This window comes from Pleurodeles waltl, chromosome 2_2, assembly GCF_031143425.1.
Source record: "Pleurodeles waltl isolate 20211129_DDA chromosome 2_2, aPleWal1.hap1.20221129, whole genome shotgun sequence".
Classification (NCBI taxonomy): domain Eukaryota; kingdom Metazoa; phylum Chordata; class Amphibia; order Caudata; family Salamandridae; genus Pleurodeles; species Pleurodeles waltl.
In genome coordinates, this window is record NC_090439.1 from 24,160,988 (window position 1) to 24,180,581 (window position 19,594).

The window sequence follows — 19,594 nt, forward strand, 5'->3', positions numbered from 1 at the left end:
AAGCCCATAGCCTCCGCTGACCTGAAAGTCGAGAAAGTTACAAATATTAATATTGGGGAACATCAAACATTATATAACAACCACCTGATTATTGATTTAAACTAAGAACAGTTGCAAGTGCCAACACACTCTCCATAAAAGCCATGGCCCGAATAGAGCTAAAGACTTGTTAGGAGGTCAACATCTTCACCCTGTTGAAAAGCCCTGAGCAACGGTAAAGGAGAACAAATTGTAAGCTGCAAAGTTTTAATCTATAATGTACAAAAAACAAGTGGACAAGCATTGGCAAAGCCAAGATGGCATGCTTTAATGTGCTAATGACTGCAAACACTCAGATAGGCACAACTGCTGTTTGAATGTCTTAGCACACAGTAAAGCAAGGCATACTGGTTTGTCACTGCTTGGTCCAAAAGTGCACCATTTTGACAGACCGTAAACGGTTTGACGATATCTCTTTCTGAGGATGCTGAGCTAGCTGTTTCATGGCACATCACTCAAAATGACGTAACTGTTGCTCACAGCTGCTTTGTGTTTGTTAGTGAAGAGTTAGGTAACTGCCTGGAGTTGATGATGAGAATGAGGATTTTTTTGTGGTCTGCTCTAATTTGTCCCCACATCACCGAGGTTCAACTCGCCTTTCAGATACGAACGTATTTACATTTTTATAGGCCTATAGCTAACGCTCGCTTTGAAGAAAGGAGCACCAGCATGTGGCATCTGTTTAACATGATGGCAAAATGTAGTATTAGCATCGTCTATTATAGCCCCGGCATGGCCAGATTTGGAAGGATCAATGCTGTACTTCCCTTCCCTCTGATCCGTGGGTATCTCTTGGAGTGGAGTTAGTAGAAATCTGGTGCTGATCTCTACCTTACCAGCATGATCGATTAAATCACAGAGAGAGAGTGATTGTCAGTGACTGTCATGGTAGCATGGTGCGTCGTTCCGCTTTGTGTTTTGAACCCTGCTTCCTAGACAAATGCTATCATTCCCCGTAGCGTGATGTATGTGCAGAACTCAGAGATAAGGGGCTGCAATAGCACTTCTATGCAAAGCAAGTTATAAGCTTCCAGCACCACCTATGTCGGCGGATACATGTGATTTGTGGACTAGAAATAAGGATATCAAAGAACCAAATGTAGCCCTTGCAAAAAGGTTCAAACCACTCCAGCGCTTTTCCCCACAAGCCCTCTCCTTTCATTCATCTATATTCTGTCGCTCTACTTCTCCCCTCTTTATTTTGTCACCTCTCTCTTTCTCACCCTTTCACTCTTGCCCTCATAGCCACAGTGCCACTGCTGCAATAAACACCCGGGAGTGACAGCAGCGCATAGGGGTGGCAGGCCATGTGCCTGAAATGCTCCAGCAGCCCCGTGCCCCCACCCGAGAAACGCACGGTGAGGTAACCAGTGAGGCTCTGACTAAAAGACCGCGGTCGATGGCAACCACTAGGTTGCCATTCGTGTAAGACAATAGCAATCAGAGCGAACAGTACAGTAAGACAACAATAATTAACCTTCGCAGTTCATGCCACCATGAACAATCTTCTATCATCCATGCGCACCAGAATTTGAACCATTGACCTTTGGTCTGGAAATCACTTTAAATCCTAGACAACGTTTAAGAAAGCACTTCTGAAGTGATGCAATACAATGTAGCCTGTTCTACAGGTTCAAAGAGAGAAGTCAAAGTGACAAGAAATCGCACATACAGGAAGAAAGGAACTGCAGAGGGATTAAATCTGGGAAGTAGAAGAGAAATCACATTGTATCAGGCAGGCCATCGCCCTCTTGATGCCTACTATCTCATGATTGGCAGGGGAGGAGGAAACAATGAAAAGTATGAAAGGGTTTTGCTATTGGAAATGGGTTTTACTAATGTGAAAAACGTGCCCATGAAAGCAGAACTAATTTGATGATTAACCATCAAATGCAAACGTTTTTCACATTTGTCAGTATAGTGAACTTGAGTTAGAACAGTATACATAGTTTGTAAAAGGTTCGGAGATTGCAATAGATTTACAAACTCGGGCAAAGCGTTTTATCTACTGATGTTCAGAAAGTTGTTTCCCGTGTTTTTTTCTTACTCTCAGAAGAGCATATTAACGCAGTCTTGAATTTGCATCAATTATTTCTGACAACCCTAGCAGAGTTAAATCATTTCTGTGTAACATAAGCAATCACTTATGTTATTGGCTGCATTATAGTCAGTGCAGCCGAGATATTAAAGATAATTTCGTCAATTTTCTTTCATTCTCTGCTACTGTTCTGTTGATGTGCTAGAATTCCTACCAAATAACATCGGCTGACAAGTTGCTAAGGTACTTTAGTGAATGCTCTGCTTCTCCGCATACTCAAGATCCCATTGGTTCTCTGTGGTGTAACTTCAAAACATGCAATACCGCAATTGTTGTGGAATGAAGCATTCTTTAAGATAGGAGGCTTGCATGCCTTGTTGTATTGTATTGTACTGCAACATTTATATAGCACTTTCTTCCCCTATGTGGGGTGCTCAAGCACTCGCCTACATGAATGACAAGGTACACCATGTAGGGTGTGTGGTTGGAGGTATGTTGTTGTTTTGATCCTATATGGGAACTTTTTCCATGCCATGCATGATGACCACCGAGGTGTGGTTATTGTGTTATGGGGCACAGCACATAGCAGTTGGTTGGATGATGAAGTGTAAGAGATACGTGCAGTTGTATGGATTTGATCCTGCTGGTAGCTTTGAACAGTTCTGCAGTTCCTTTTATGGTATTTCATATAATACAGGGTGCTTATCCAGTTACTGCACTTGGTTGTCCAATCTGACATTTTGTCTATAGTTGTGGTGTTGAGCAGGCATGTTTGGAGTGAGAGAGGAGTGGATTGATCTTTTGGGATGGGCATTTTTATTATCATCCCATATCTAAGTGTCTGTGTTATATAAAAGAGCAGTGAAATTGTATAGATATTTGGGACCTGGCCTGCAGTAAATGGACTCTACAAATTGTCCATTAGTGTGTGACATATCTCTTCAGTTATTCCCTGCCTGTCCGTTTGGTGATGTTTGGGTGTACAGTGCTGGTGATTGACAAACTTCAAAGCAGATATATCTTATGTAAATTTAAGAAGTATGAATTAAAATGTGTTGCTGACTGCAGGGTATAAGGGTTTTAGCATTGTGGGCCATAACTTATATATTTGAAAATACATAATTATGTAATGCCATGATGAACCGTAGGTCAGCCCTGTTTTTTGCTTACCTCCATAATGAAAGCAGTTTGCTGGTTGAGTTGTGGGTGGGTTGCAAGCTGAGGATTGAGTTTGCGGGTGCAAATGTTTTCTGGATTCTGTTGCCTGGATGCTGGTGGTACAATTCTCTAGGTAATAGCCAACGAAAAAGTTTTCAACTGTCTTCTATGGTCCTTGGATGTCCTAATACTGGCTGGTATCAGTTTCAGAGCTTAGTATTGAGAAAGCAGTGCCTCCTATGAATTTCTTGTAGTAAGGTGGTATGGCGATAAGTGGTGCAAGCCTGCAGCACAGTGTTCTGTTTGGTTTGTATTGCTTCCATTTACCTTGTAGTCATAGCAGTCCTTTTCCTTATGGGGCACTGTGGTGGGACTACATAACGAGTGCTATGCGTTCTCTTGGGTGAAGACGAGAAGAAGCCTTTAGACAGCCAAAGTATACGCTGTTGGCTTAGTCAAGCTTGGAGACTGTTCATATACCACAACTGCCTTGCATGTCACCTCTTCTTCCCGTAATACATAGTCCATAAATGTGAATAGTACTCTTTGGTGGAGCACAAATATGTTACAGTTGCCACAGGAGACGAAGCAAACTTCAATAAAACAGTACTGAGAAATGCAGTAATGGGGGGGTCAATAGTTCTGAATTTGCAAGAATTCATTCCGATTATCTCACACATTTTTGAAGATTTAACAATAATTTTTTGATCTCAGTGAGAGGTGTTTCTCTGTTATCATGTCGTTTCAATGTATCAAGCCAGATATACGTTGGTCTTGCTTTAGGCATGTCAGAAATTCATGTGGGGCCTGGGCCATTTAACTGAAGTGGGGCCCTTTGTATGAATAAAACCTGTATCAAAGATTAAATATTTATTCCTTAGGGAAAGAGAAAACATGTCAGATCAGCACCTGGTGCCATATATTGGAATGAGCTGTGTGACTTACCTTGTCATGCAGAAAGATTGCATCTTTGAATTTAAAATGAATAAATAAATATGTTGCAGCATGAATGAGGGTCCTCAAAAAGTATGGGCCTAGATGATAATGACCCCTTTCCCCCCTCTCACCCTCCACGTAAGGCCTACTTTACTGTCTACATAAAGCTAAGGGAATATTTTCATAGTACCACATATCATCACAAATGATAGCAAAAGATGCTACCTTTTCACTTTTAGATCAAAATATCAGCAATATTAGGAAACATGAAAATGCAGATTAGGGAAATTTCCTTCCAGCTCTCCTTGTGTGTAACAGGGTCATTTTAAATAGTGCATGGCAGATTTAATATTTTAAGAACAAAAATGAATTTGCATTGAACGTGGTAGGTCTTTTTGTAGTGAATTCAAGGGAAGTTTGATAACAGTAAGTCTCTCTTCTACAACTTGTCTTTTTGGATCAGGAGCCCCAATGCTAATAAATTGGGCAGTGTGAATGCATCTACATGCTTATCCAGAAGATTAAACAAAAAAAAAAAATATATATATATATATATATATATATATATATATATATATATATATATATATATATATATATATATATATATATAAAACCTTCAATTCCAGACACAAGCTTGTTATTGTTATACAAAAGACATGTGAAGTCAGTACAATGGTAGTTCCCAAAGAGTTGGGTTGATAAATTCTGAAACATGCAATGCTTAGCTGTTAACAATAGACATGTTGGAGATATGACTATTTCTATGATATAGATGAGGGGGGAGGAAACAATGGTCCCTGAGCCTCCTCGCAAACCAGGTCTTCAATGGCAGACTCAGTTGGTTTCAATGACAAGTAGCAATCTCCTTGGATCTCTCAATCGTGTCCTTCTATTGACTTCTGTCTTTTTTGTTCTAGTGCCAGGATTACACAGAAGAAACTCTAACAGGAGACCTCTGTGAAGACCTTTGTGTGGCTCAAAAATTGGTGTACAAGCATTGCCTTTACTATGACAAAGGCAAGAAAGTCATCCAGCTTGACTGGCAGGGACGTCCTGTGATCCTGAAGTCGAAGAAGGACATCTTCTCCAGCTACCAGAGTCTTGGCATACTTGAGGAAGCAGATGCCCAGGACCTTCCTGAAACAGAACTTCTCCTTTTGGTTGCTTTAGAGGTTAAAAATGTCCTTGGACTGGATTTATCCAATAGTACAAGCATTCCCTTTTGGAGCCGAAGGAAGAAAAGCCCCCAGTGGAAAGCACAGGTGGCCAGCATGTGGTCTCTTCTCCAGCAGGAGGAATATGTCTACTTCAGTCTCTTGCAAGATTTCAGTAAGCATGTCTTGCAGGTGATTGGTACATGTGGCCACTTCTATGCAGTGGAGTATCTTGACAGTGGACAAGCATGGCACCCTACAATATTTCCTCTAAAGGAACTAAGCAGGTCTCTGTTTGCCAGTGGCAAAAGCAGGGTGGAAGCAATCAATGTCATTGCACTCAGTTTCCTAGATATGGTGACACAGTTTGACAATGACTTCGCTCACCGTCTTCACCTCTGTGATATCAAACCTGAAAATTTTGCAATTAGAAAGGACTTTACAGTAAGTTGTTTTGGTGCAAGCTGAGAAGTTGGAAACATGTGCACTTGCACGCTTTCTTCTTATGTGAGGTAATGTTTTTTCCTGAGTCACGAGCAATCCAGTTTGCGCAACACATTAAAGATCTGTTAGAATGTCATGGCAGAGGAATTGGTCAAAGTGAGAATGCATGAGAATGTTTTCTCCATTGAGGTAAGAAAGCAACAAATCTGAAAACTTATCACATTCTTTTCTACCCTATTAGTAGTTTTTGAAATAAAGATATTGTTACTGGTAGCCTACCATGCATCTGACTCCTGGACCACTAGGAGCCCACAGAAACATTAAGGAGTACATAATCTCACTGTACTGAAAAACAAGCTTTGAATGCTTCCATTCCCAACAGCCTCTCCACTACAGGTCTTTGGCCTCCTTTGCACATACTTGTAGCCCTCTTCAAGTCACACTGACTACTGCTCCCTACACCCTCAAATCCTCTATCTGCACTCTCTTTCCACTGTGCACACCACGTTCCTTACTGAACACATGCTAGACCCCACATTGCATGCAGTCTTTCATTGTCTACACATTATCTGCTCAACTCTGCACATTCTGGGCCTCACTAAGCATAGTCTTCACTATTCTCTGAATGTCGTCAGCCAGACACCACACATTACCTCTTACCAACTCAGTGTCATTTTAGTTTCTTAGCAGGCATACCTTCATATGTTTATTGGTTCCTTATTTACATTTTTGCTTTTTTAGGTTTTTCGTGTTGAATATTTTTTCTACTTTTGTAAAGATTTTAGAAAATAGGCACTTGCTATTTTCCACCAGACTTAGCCCTCTTGTAGTCCTGCTTCTTATTTTTCTGGAGAGAGATTCCCTTGTGGTATTGTAAAGACAATCTCAGCCCTTGGAGAAGAAGTGAGCATCTCTGGACATTGGCTTGGTGGAAGAAGAGCATCTGTGTACTTGAATGGGCAACTAGCTTGTTTGGAGAGGCCGATTCACAGAAAGAATTAAAATGGCTGTGAGATGGGAATAGCAATATATGCAAGTATATAATATTTCTATAGTGTGGGCCTAGCCAAAAAGCTGCAAAGCAATGTATAGGGGCAACGGCAAGCATAAAGACAATGTGTAATAGGAGAGGGAGCTAGATTGTGGATGGTTAACACATTGTGATGTAGTGTGCTCTAACCAGGTGGGTCTTCAACTCTTTCCTCAATTGAACCTGCACTAGGGTGCCCTGAAGGGTACATAGATATTGTTCAAGATCCTGGGTGAATAGATGGAAAAAGCCGGGTCGGTTTTGAAGATGGTGCTGGCCAGCAGAGAGAACCAATGGATTTCCATCAGGATAGGGTTGATCATATTTCTTTAGGCCCTGAATGAGACATGCTGTGGCATGTAGGATGCCTCTGAGGTGCCAGTGTGGAATCTAGTAGACCATTACCACCATCCAGATGCAAGAGTATGAAGGCAGGTTACCACCATCAAGATGCAAGCGCACACACAGTGCAAGAAGCACTGCTGCTGATGGTCAGTTTATTTGAGCAGCTGGGAGTTGTAGGCTTCTTGACTCTGTGTGCATTCCTGCCCTTAAAAACAAAGAATCCAGAATGAAATGTAGTAGTTGGTTGTATGCACACAGCCACTGAAACTTCTAATGGATCCTAATGTTGCACAGTCTTATGCTCCCCTTTGTTCAATAGAAAAAACAAGGAACCAACTGACTACCTGCAGGGGCAAAGCAAGGAACCCAACCTGTAAACAAAGAGTTTGGGTATTTAATCTCCCATTATCACCATAAAAACGCTGTAAATTTGTAAAATGGTGTCAGGTGCTCACCATCACATGGCTCTGCAATGCATACATATTACTAACAAGGGCATTTCCAATTCATAGATATAAAACCTACAAGGCAAACATGCGTCAACAAAATTGACAACATCTGCTTTCTCATCAGAGACAATGTACCGAGAACTATATGCTTCTTCTATAGATATATAAAGATTGCAAGTGGTTCTCACTTCTCAGTTCATTCAGAGTGTATGTCTAGTTTTCAACTCTGCCTGATCATTTGCTGTAGTTATATGCATGCACAATGGCACTTTCTCACACAAAGCTATATCAGAACCACAATTGCAGTAAAATGGACTGAAATTGACAAGCAAAATAATCAAGTTTTAAGGCATATGCTAAGGTCAATGAATGGTTGAGCACACATCTCATTGTCTTTGTCTAGGTATGGTTTCCTTGACCCATTTTCTGTGTTTTTCCACTTGTGTTTGTCTATTCCAGACATCATCTCCCCTCCCTTGTATCTGTATCTGCTTCATGGTTGGCCATGTATCTCTGCCCCAGTGCCTTAATCTACAATGCCAACCTCCTGATTCAGTTTGTTTCTTCCCAAGGCTCTGCCTGTATGTCTCTTTGTCAGTGTTCCTTCCCAGCCCAGCAATTTTTATGCCTCCTTTCTCCAGTGTCATCACTTTTAATTAACAAATCAAAAGGGTTGAGACTCAGGACCAAGGCCGTGTGAGTCTCATAAGACTATGGCCCATTTACAAATAAAAAAACCTTCACAGCACAAAATTCAAAGTCAAAACCATAAAGGTGTACTTAAACTTAAGAATCACTACAGAAGGCAAAATGTAGTTAGTTAGTAAAATCTGAATCAGCTTCAATAATGTATCAGATAATGACAATGCGAGAGGATCAACATGGTGTCAATTTCCAAAGCAAGTAAATAGCCATGATTGAAGTACAGTTCAGCAAAAGGACTTAGGGCCAGATGTAATTGTGCTTTTCTTAAGTAGCAACTTAATAGAAATCGCTATTTAAGAAATGCAAAATGCCATGTACAAAGATACCGGTTTGCTAATAGCAATTTCTACAAAGTAGGAATCGCTATTAGGAAATCAGTATTAATAAATCCCATTGTATTTGAGTCCATGGGCCGATTTAGCATTTCCTATATAGCAATTTCTTATTAAGAAATCTATATTTAGGTAATGAAAAACCAGGGATGGCAATGGGAAAAAGGACCCCTTAGGTGCACCCCAAAAATAGGGGTGTACCTGTAGAGCACACATATACCTAAGGGGCATGTGTGTGCTGTATTGCAATTAAAAAACAAACATCTTGGGGTGCTTTTTTTAATTGCATCTCCAAAATGCCCAAATCGCATTTTGGAAATGCATGGTACATCAGAATAGGATACTCAAATAAAGAAATCCTTATTTGCGATTCCTTAAAGGGGTTTGTACATTAGAAAAGCCCAGCTTGCATTTCTTAATGGCCCGAAATATCAATTCAGACAGGTAAGAAATGCAAACAGGCTTCGTACATCTGACCTTTAGAGTCTATTCAAATAAGTCAGAAAAAGTGTAATTATAAATCAAAAGACGGACTATCACAGCATCTGCACAGTTCAGAAAACAAGAAAAGTCCAAGTATAGACAGACTGACATGAAGTCTACCTATGTGCATGTAAATAAAAAGTCTGCTAAATCTCCCAAAAAGGGTACATTTTATAGGTTTCAGACATTGAAAGCCACACATTTAACACGGTAAGATCTGATACAATAGGGCTATACTAGTAAAGTTACATACACATAAACCAGTAACTTTCCAAGGCAATATGATCCATCAAATAAGAAACATTTAGGAATAATTGCCTTCATTCATAATTATAGTTGAAGTGAACTTATGAAAGGAAGAATATCTCATGCCATTTATGCAACAAATGAAAACAATAGACAGTACAACTGATTAATTAATCTGAGAGCTGACTGGGGCAGAAAGTCTTGAATTTGTTGCAAATACAGAAATATTTTGTACATGGTTTCCTTCTCAAGGAACACAAATTAATATATTTTAGCATGACAAGCAAACAACACCATGCAAATAATTCGATTTGCCTATTATCTGAAATGGAATGACACAGAAGAGAAATATGGATGTAGAAAACAAGTTCTTGTAATTTAAAAGCACAGTTCTTTCTGTCAATGTAAGATGAATGTTAGTGCAAGATGACTAGACCACAGTCATGTTAACTGAAGCCAGATTATGCTTACTATAAAACATTTCCCTGTACCAGGGTATTTTCTTCCTCAGTGCCCTTGTCCAAGTCTCCGTGTCCTAGTACCATGTCTTTAGCTTCTTATTCCAATGCCTGTGTTCATGTCTACCTGCCTCAGTGTCTGTATCTGTTTCAGTTTCCATGGCTCAGAGTGCCAGGGTTATCTCTATTTCTATGTCTGTGCATTCTAGCCCTAGCGTATGAATCTCCCAAGTCCAGTGTTAATTTCTTCACCTAAATCTGTGTCTCACTGACCCAGTATCTGTGTCTCTATGGATAACTGTTCATATCTTCCAGTCCCAAGGCCTGTATCTAAATATCCTAATGTATTTGACTCTATGTGTCCATCTCCCTGCCCCAGTGAAGGCACCACACCTTTCAAGACATTGAGCCACAAAAAGGTGAATACAGCAATTAAACTTAGACACATGACCTAAGTTTGAGTAGACGTCCTACTGTCTGGGAATTCACAAAATCCCCACAACATAACAGAGAAATCTAAACAAAATGTAGATTTCCATGAATACTTCTCCTGTGTAACATTTCGTGAGGGTTGTCTGCAGGACGACAATCCTAATCATTTGAACAGGATTGATGCATTTGCAAAGCACACATTTCTTTCGCTGTGAACCATTTCCGTAAGAACTCTATTTGTGTTCCCTTTTCACACTGAAAACACATTTACTTTAGCTGTTAAGTAGTAATGTTACGTGTGTTTCCAAGGTCGGAATGTGTGCAAAATGTTTGTGACTACTCTTGAACATGTCTGTTTGTGAGTGTTGCATGCATTCTGCATGTCTGTCGTGTCACACACAATTTGTACTCGCTAACCCTAAATGTAACAGTGTAGAAAATCCATCAAATTAATAGATTTTCTAAAGTTCTTAGTTTTATTTGCATGGGTTATCTTCCACATACACTGATTCTGTGAGCCAGGATCTCATGATTCACTAGAGTTTGTAAATATGACACAGAGTTGATAGCACTCTTCCTGAGCAGAACCTGACCTCCTGTTTCCTAGGCAGATGCCTCTCTTAAATTGAACTGTCAAGCCTTTCTTATAATAGGAAAATGGCCGATGCAAATCAGCCCTAAACAATTGTGCAAAACCACTTGGGTACATAATTATAAAATTACCGTTTCCAATGTTCGAAGCAAAGACTTCTGCCCTGTTGGAATTCAATATATGCCTTTCTATTACTAAATGAAGGAACAGGCCTAAAAAATACTTCGGCCCAATTTACTTAATGTTCACGCATTGCAGCGAAGCAGAGGAACACACCGTGCTGCACTGCGTGTAAGGGAGAGAAGAAATGTGCATATTTACACAAATATGACACATTTCGTCTGCCTCCCTGAACTGACTCACTAAGTGCTGCGAAGTGCCAATGCAGATGCCACGGTGCAAGGATACCAACATTTCAATAAGGATTCTGTTTGTGAAAGAAGGGACACCGTCCTTCTCAAAAACAGTCTGTAAAGGCATATTCCTCTTTCTATGAAAGAGGAAGTAACAAGACAAAAAAAAAAAAAATTCTCCTCGTTACTCCTAGGTCTGGGAGGTGCACCTTTTAGATGCAATCCCACATTTACTGACCTTAGTAAATATGGGATTGCGTCAAAATCCATAAAAGGATTATGTAGCACATTACTGCACATATATTACTAAATCATGGTGTGGTAGCACACTGTCATTTACAGACACCGGGGCCTAGATTTACAAAGTTGTCACGCAACACAGAGCAGCATCCACAAATGCTGTACTTACAGAAATATGGCTCTCTCCTTCCCTCTCCCTAGCTTGAGCGCTGATTTTAGCTGCTGTGCACCACACGCACACCTTTGCTCCATAGTGCAAGGGTGTGTGCGTGAGTCTAGCATAGGTTTTGTACTGGAAGGGTGCCCTTCCAGTACAAAATACTATGCTTAGACACATTTTAAAACTTTTCCTACTTATGTATGCATGCTGCACAGTGCAGCATGCATGCAAAGTCGGAAAAGAAAGGAGAAATCAAAACATTTTACCTTTTTGCCTGCTTTCAAATGGCATTAACGTTTGGTGCCAAACCCTGTCTACTTTTATTTGTAGATAGGGTTTTGCATCAAAAGGCATGGGTGGTTGTATGGGAACGCCCATGTGAAACCCATTTAATGCCCCCTTGGCGCTAAGTAATGGAAAGCTTTGCACTGCTTTAGATTACTTTTAGGGTACTTTCCATCCCAAAACAAGTTTTTGCAATGGAAAGTAAATTAATAAAAAACATTTTGTACTGGCTAGCATCACTTTTGTGACACTAACCCAGCACAAAATGTTTGTAAATTTCCCACTACATTTTCTAATGAAAGAGCCACTAAATTTGAAGTGACATGCAGTTTTACTGATTGAACTACATAGCACTTAAACAATAGTGTGGAAATCAGATTTCACAATATTTATCATTTGTGAATCACCAAGTAAAGTGCCTTAAATAAAGTCACTTGATTGATTTTGATCAATTTAAAATCTTTATCATCATACTTCACAACCACAAACAAATGCACTTTATTTGTGCTTGCTTGACTGCTGGTATATATTGAATATTTTGTACAGTTAATTTATACTTATTTAAGCTTTGCTGTGTGTTAGAAACAAAAATCACATTCATCAGACTTAGGGGCATATTTATACTCTGTTTGCACCTAATTAGCATCATTTTTGTTTACTCTAATAGGGTGCAAAACTAACTCCATATTTATACTTTGGCGCTAGACCTGTCTAGTGCCAACTTTATGGAGTTAAAGTCATTTTTTGGACTTGGAACCCTACCTTGCCTTAATGAGATACAAGGTAGGCGTTCCCGAGCAAAAAATGACTCTATAGCCTTAACGCCATATTTATACTTCCGTACAAAAATGGAGCACAGAAGGGATGAGGGGTCATAAAACGGGGCAAACCTTGCTTTGCCCCATTTCTTTACTCCTGGGTCAGGGCAGGGGTTAGGGGACCTGAGGACCTATTTCCATGGTGGAACACCATGGAATAAGCCCACAGGTGCCCTCACCAGGCCCCAGGGCCACCCCCACCCACACCAGAGGGACAGTGGAGGATGGGGGACCCCATCCCAGGTAAGTACAGGTAAGTATTTTATTTTATTTTTTAATGGGCCCCCATACATGGCACAAGGTGCAATGGCCATGCCCAGGGGACCCTGGTCCCCTGTGCTGGCCATTGGTGTGGTGGGCATGACTCCTGTCTTTTCTAAGACAGGAGTCATGTGGTATGGATGGTTTTGCATCAGAAAATGACTCTAGGCAGGTTAGAGTAACTTTTTTTACTCTAACCTGCCTAACGTCATTTTTGGGTGCAAAACCCCCTTCTTCCATACTGCCAGACCCACCCGACTAACGTCATTTTTTTTTACACTAGCCTACCTTTTGCACCAGCTTGCACCATTCCATAAATATGGTGCCCGGCTGGTGCACAGAAATGGTGCAAGCCGGTGCTAAACTTGTTGGTGCAAAACTGCGTTAGTGTAGTTTTTGCACCAAAAAGTGTAAATCAGGGCTTTAACTTTTAAATTTCCCATACCCCTGCAAGATTGTGATATGGTTCACTTCGCAAAATCTTCCCACTTGGCACACAGTCAGAGAAAGAAAAGCAAACACTAGCCTCCATGTTAGAAGACTAAGTACCAATTTGACGGAAGACATAGGGGGTCATTTTGACCCTGGCGGACGGCGGTGAAGCGGCGGTAAGACCGCCAACAGGCTAGCGGTCTAAAAAATGAGATTTTGACCATGGCGGTTACCGCCATGGCCAACCGCCGCTTCACCGTTCCGCCCACCGGGCTGGAGACCTGGGTCTCCAGCCCGGCGGTCGTCACTATACTGCCGGCGGTATCACAACCCGCCTGACCCGGCTTACCGCCATGGATTTCATGCAGTTTGGGATAAAATCCATGGTGGTAAGCTCTATCAGTGCCAGGGAATCCCTTCCCTGGCACTGATAGGGGTCACCCCCACACCGACTCCCTCCCCTACCCCCCCACCACCCCTGCCACCCCCCAAAGGTGGCAGGACCCCCCTCCTCACCCCGATCCCCAACATTTCTACACACATACACGCACGCAGGCATACACGCACTCATTCACATCCACACAACACCCCTGCATTCATGCACGCACTCACACGCCACCTCAACATACACACACGCACACCCCCATGCATGCACACAACACACAACACCCCCCACCCCCCTTCCCTAACAGACGATCACCTTACCTGTTCCGGTGAGCCTCCGGGAGGGAACAGGACCCATGGGGGCAGCTCCGCCGACACCGCCACGCCAACAGAACACCGCCAGAGCGAATCACAGGACGTGATTCGCTGGGCGGTGTTCTGTTGGCGTGGCAGTGGAGCTACCTCCACTTCCCCGCCTGCCGCCAGTATGGCTGTTGGCGGCTCTCCGTCCGTAAAAGGACGGAGCGCTGCCAACGGTCATAATGGCCCGTGCGGAAGACCGCCAGCACTGGCGGTCTTCCGTACGGCGGTCCCTCGGCGGTCTTCGGAAAAGACCGCTGAGGTCGTAATGACCACCATAGTCTGACATTTGGCCTCTAATTTGTAATGCACAACAAATGCAACCTGATACAATCATAATAAAAAGGCATCTTTATTTATCTTTCACTTTCTGAATTCCCACGTGGTTATTTTGGGGGTGCTGCAGCACTCCAGGCACCTCTACTTCCGGTGGCTATGCATTAAAGGGGTGGATGTATGGGTGAGTGGGATGCCGCACAGCACCCAAAAAATAGCCATGTTGGAATTCAGAAGGGGTGTGAGAAATAATAATGCATTTACATATTGATGATATCCTGTTACAATTGTTGTGCTTTAGAAGACAGAAATGCTAAGCTATGGATTCTGTGAAATGAACCAAAACTTGACACTTATGTGATTGCCTCAAAGTTCCAATCCTCATCTCTTCAGCTGATGCAGTTCCTATGCAACAACGCCCCAGAGAAAGGTGCCCCTGGCCCGCGCAGAGTAGGAAAACAGGCTCTTTGAAACTTTCTGTCTGCCCTTTTGATTGTATTCTCTGGAGTCGGGTTGATCAGCAGCACTGTGGTATCCAGTCCCTCCCGAAGGTCTCATTGTCCAGCTGCAGGCCAAGTGTCTCCTAGGTTCACCTTGCTCTGCTTCCTCGCCACTGTCCTGGGATGCAAAGAGAAGCAGATTCATGGCATTGATCAAGATTTATCCGTTGAGCAGTGCCATGGATGTGTATTTGCAACAGGTGCACAGCAGACCTTGGGATGTGACGCCAGCCTGATACTTTTACAAAGGAAAAGCGTCACCTGCACTGGCAATCCCTTTCCCCTTGCTGGGCACACCTTGCCACTCCCAGCCTATACTGCACAGCACTTCAAACGTGCTAAAGTGAAATCCCTGCCTTCAGGCAAGGCAATCACCCTGCTGCAGCCTTCCTGAAAGAAAATAAAAGGTTGGGGGCAGGGAGGGTTGCTGAAGGCTTTGAGCCTGGCTGGCAAGTCCTCACTGAAAGAAAATCCTCTAGATGTGCAAATTCAGGTTAACTGAAGTGCTTCTTCAGTAGGAACGGGAGAGGAAAGGATTTCTTTCACGTTTATGTTTTTTAAAGAACTTCCGATGCAGTCAGCTAAACCTTGGCAGCCCGGGCTGAAGAAGACGGCCGGGTGATCTACAAACCCTTTTAGCTTAATGGGCGCGAGGTGCCTGATGCTCACGCACACACATGCACGCAAGCAGTGCTTAATTTGTAAATAAAGAGGTGCCGGTGTTCAAAGCCCTTCTCTTAAACGCGAGACTGCTGTAATTAAATCTGCCAGCACTGAATACGGAGGCAGCGTAATCCTGAAGCCATCTCGGGCCTCTTCAATCCATTTACTGCCACCCCTGCCCCTTCAGCGCATCATGCAACTTTCTACTTTCTCCCTTTATGACGCTTTTTAGTTTTTCCTTCTTCCGTCTTTCTCGTATGTGTCCTTTTCTCGCAGCAAATGCTTGAGGCAAAAAAATAACCCCGGACCTCACAAATAAGTGCTGGTGCTCCGCACCGGAAACAAGCACAAATTAAGCACTGCACGCAAGTGATTTCGCAGCTTTCGTTTTCATTGACCAATCACTAAAGCTGTTTTGTTAATGGGGCTCACCTTCCATCCCAAACTTCCCATCTACTCATTCTAGAGGGCTGGCACTGCTAATTTGGGCTGAAATGTGATTTTGTTTGGCGAATTTGGATTATATACTGTGTAGTGTTTTCCAGTTCATATTGTGCCATTTAATACGTCGCAAAATATGTGCTCAGAAACACTGTAAAATTTTAACTTTCTCTGTTCAGAATAAAGGGAAAACGTGACGTACTGCTGTGCTATCATACATTCTGAGTGTGAACTCGGAACGGTTAGAAATTACCTCCGCAACCTATAAATACTGTCTATATCTTGTATTTATAGAGTGCGAAATTACTGCACCAAACAACAGACAACTCGGACTAAGGTCCTGAGTACTCACTAATCTATTGGGACAACTTTCTCTGCAACATACAATTGCTTTCCCCCAAAGAATCTTTGGCTATCTACCCAAAGGACTTCTTTATCTTATACTCTTCAGCAGTATAAAACATAGACAAAAATGTATTGCTCCAAAGAATGTCATTCTTTGGCATAAAAATACACCGTATATTATCTTGAAGTGTTTTATTTGTCCAGGTCAAGAATCAACTAGGTGGATGAAAAGGAATTATTTTAACTAGATCTTCATCTTTTACTAATTGTAAATACTGTTCCACATTCACATTTCCCTTTTCAAATGTTAGACCATTGTACTGTCAGTCGGCCTGTCTACTAATAAATAAAACACAGCAGCTCTGCAAAACTGCCAGGAGAAAGGGCCTGACAATAGTGGCAGAGTGCACATCCATTTCAGCGACACGAGTTCAATACTGCTGAGCACACCCATCGGTCGCTTTGCAGAACACTTTTCACGTGCATTTTTGCTTCTGCTTCTTCGTACCTCTTTTCCCGTAGGGGTAAATCCTGCACTGGACTGCAGCTGTGATTGAAGCTCTGTCTATGTAGGTTTGCGCCTAACCATCCTTCATGGAAAACCTGGTGCCATTTCGAGAGGATGTGGAACTATGCATGCTTTTCTTCATGCATTGCTATTTTCTAACAACATAAAAGTTTATATTGCAGGTATTCAACTTATAGTGTAACCAGCTGCCTGTACTATTTCATTACAGGTCAGTAGTGATGTTACAAGACACCCTTGTATCTGATTTCTCAACCAGGCATTAGACTTCACTCTGCTCTAGTTTGCAAGTTCAACAACAGGAGGAGGGTGTTCCACGAACCATCAGTGACTGCAGAGCTGCTCTTTTGTACAGAGGCAGGCTGGATGCTAAAAGTGAACCTACTGTGCAACCTTCCACCATCCTCTGTTGACAGAGAAGATACGGGTAGACCAGCAGGACTTAAAGGGATGACATAGGATAGCAAGTACCATTGCTAGGAGAATGGTCATCTCATGTGGGGAACGAAATCCATTGTACAGCCTCTCCAAGTTCAGCAGAGATGTGCGGAGATGAACTAAAGGCTAGGCTGGCTCCGTCATGTTCACTTGACACGCCACCAGAGCCTGCGGATAAACAAAAAAAGACTGCAAGTATGCCATTTTTAGAAAATAGGACAGAAGGCTATCCCTGGGCAACCAGCCCAGAAAACAGAGAACCATGATCCCTCCTGTTCCGGGTAGTCAAGGAGATGTTTGGAAATATACCCCACAGTGGAGGCTCTACAAGTGATTTGTCACTTCATGACTTCCTGGGCCTGGCCAAAGAGCATAGCACAATTACCTCCTTGTTTTAGGCACACCCACACACATAAGGAGGACATCAGTCCATTAATGAACACCTCTCCATTCATGACACACATCCGAGGAGGGAGAGCTCATATACCTTCACTTATTCATATGCAATATTAGAGCCTGTGCATTAAGATAATTTGCAAATCACCCCTGATTTCTGCGACCTTATGAAGATTCTTGATTTATGACCTTCAACTGACCAAGAATATAACTTGCTATATATTTTTAATATATAGATGGGACAGATGTACTTCAGCCAATATGTATTGTTGGGTTCTTTCACTGTCATACAGCTATAATAACATGGAATAGGATATGGTTAATGATTTCCGTAATTGCCACATCCAATAAGAAATGGTTGCCATTGATGGGACACAATGCTCGTTTTTCCTCTTGCTGGCAATTACAATGCCGGTCATTGTAGCATACCTCCCCCCAACACATTAATTTTATAAAATTTACCATGCACCCTGTGTTCCTGAAAGGACAATCACAGGAAAAGTTGCTAAATTCCCAACAGTCAACAGCTTTTACAAGAGTCACAACAAGAACTTAGTGTGCCTGTTGGAGCTATGTGAGAATTTGTGTACCTCCACCTCTCTGCATAAAGCGACTAGCAGCTGATCCATGGCATTCTGTGTAGAGTAACTTCAGGCCCTATTTATGACTGGTTTGCAACACTCTTGCACCATGCAATGTGGTGCAAGAGCAATGCAAACCTTACCTCTTGACGTATGAAGCCACACAAAGCCACTTTGCATGGCCCTGAGTGGCTCCATAATTCTGGAGTAAGGCAATCAAGAGCAGGTCACTGCTTTGCCTTACTCTGCCCTGAGAAGGCGTTTCATGGGTGCTGCATGGATGTTCCCATGCATCTCCCATGGCATTTGACACGTTCCCAGATTTACCTGAATTAGTATACCTGGTAATGTGTCTAAAAGATACACCTTCAGAGGTGAGACGTAATGAGGAGCAATATCTTTATTCTCTTTGTTAGTTCCTCTTTCTATATGTGCTGCATTCTGCAACAAAAATAGAAAGAGAAATATGCTTATCAGGATTGTTTTTGTGCAGGAAGGTGTCCCTTTCTACACAAAAATGAACCGACATGCAACGCAGGAACCCTTGCACCATGGTATAAGAGTGCGTGCATTGCGCTAGGCTGCCAAAAGGGCACCAGCGCATTGGAAGAGGCAGGAATTCAATGTATTACCTTAAATATGGCACATTCCTGCTGTTTCCTTGTCACACAGTAAAGTGCAGAAAGGTGACTTGCTGTGCTGCTCTATGTGACATTCTCGTAAATAGGCCCCTGATAGATAAGCATTCTCTGCACAGTTTCTGGTTGTTTGTGGCACATTTAAAGGTGGAAATGACTTCTGAGTTGAGGAACAGATATATGCACCTTCTGAAACAGTAACTGGTGAGTCAAATACATTTGCAGCACTTTGAGAATGATCTGCTAAGTGTGGCTGTGAGGATACCCCAAATAATACAAAATAAAGATTGGTTTTACCAGGTTCTCCGTTTGTCCTACTTATGTTTGGAACAAAATAGAAAGTTAGGGTAGGAAAATTGTGGCAAACTAACATCTTCTGGCAAAACTTATTTGCTGATGTACAAGAATTGCACACCATGTGAGTTTGCCACCCACCGTGTCACGAGGACCAAAAATAAAAAAGAACTCTGTGGATTTCACAAACCGGCAAATCCTTAGTGTGACCCTTCCACACAGTTCTTTTTACCATATCCACAGGTCTTGCTAGATATCTCACCATGATGATAAAAATGGTTGCCAATGTTCTATCATATTTGTGGTACTTTTGTCATGTGTTGTTTCCTGTCCTTCATCCCTGTCTAGCTTTCACTGAG

General features: G+C 42.2%; 1 protein-coding gene across 1 annotated transcript in view; it reads left to right on the forward strand.

Annotated features, from left to right (window-relative positions):
- The window catches only part of DIPK1C (divergent protein kinase domain 1C), a 248,512-nt gene that overhangs the window by 99,425 nt on the left and 129,493 nt on the right, over positions 1 to 19,594 (forward strand). Inside the window, exon 2 of the mRNA XM_069219437.1 lies at positions 5,092 to 5,772. Within this exon, the coding sequence (XP_069075538.1) occupies positions 5,092 to 5,772 (681 nt within the window). The remainder of the gene's footprint in view (positions 1 to 5,091; positions 5,773 to 19,594) is intronic.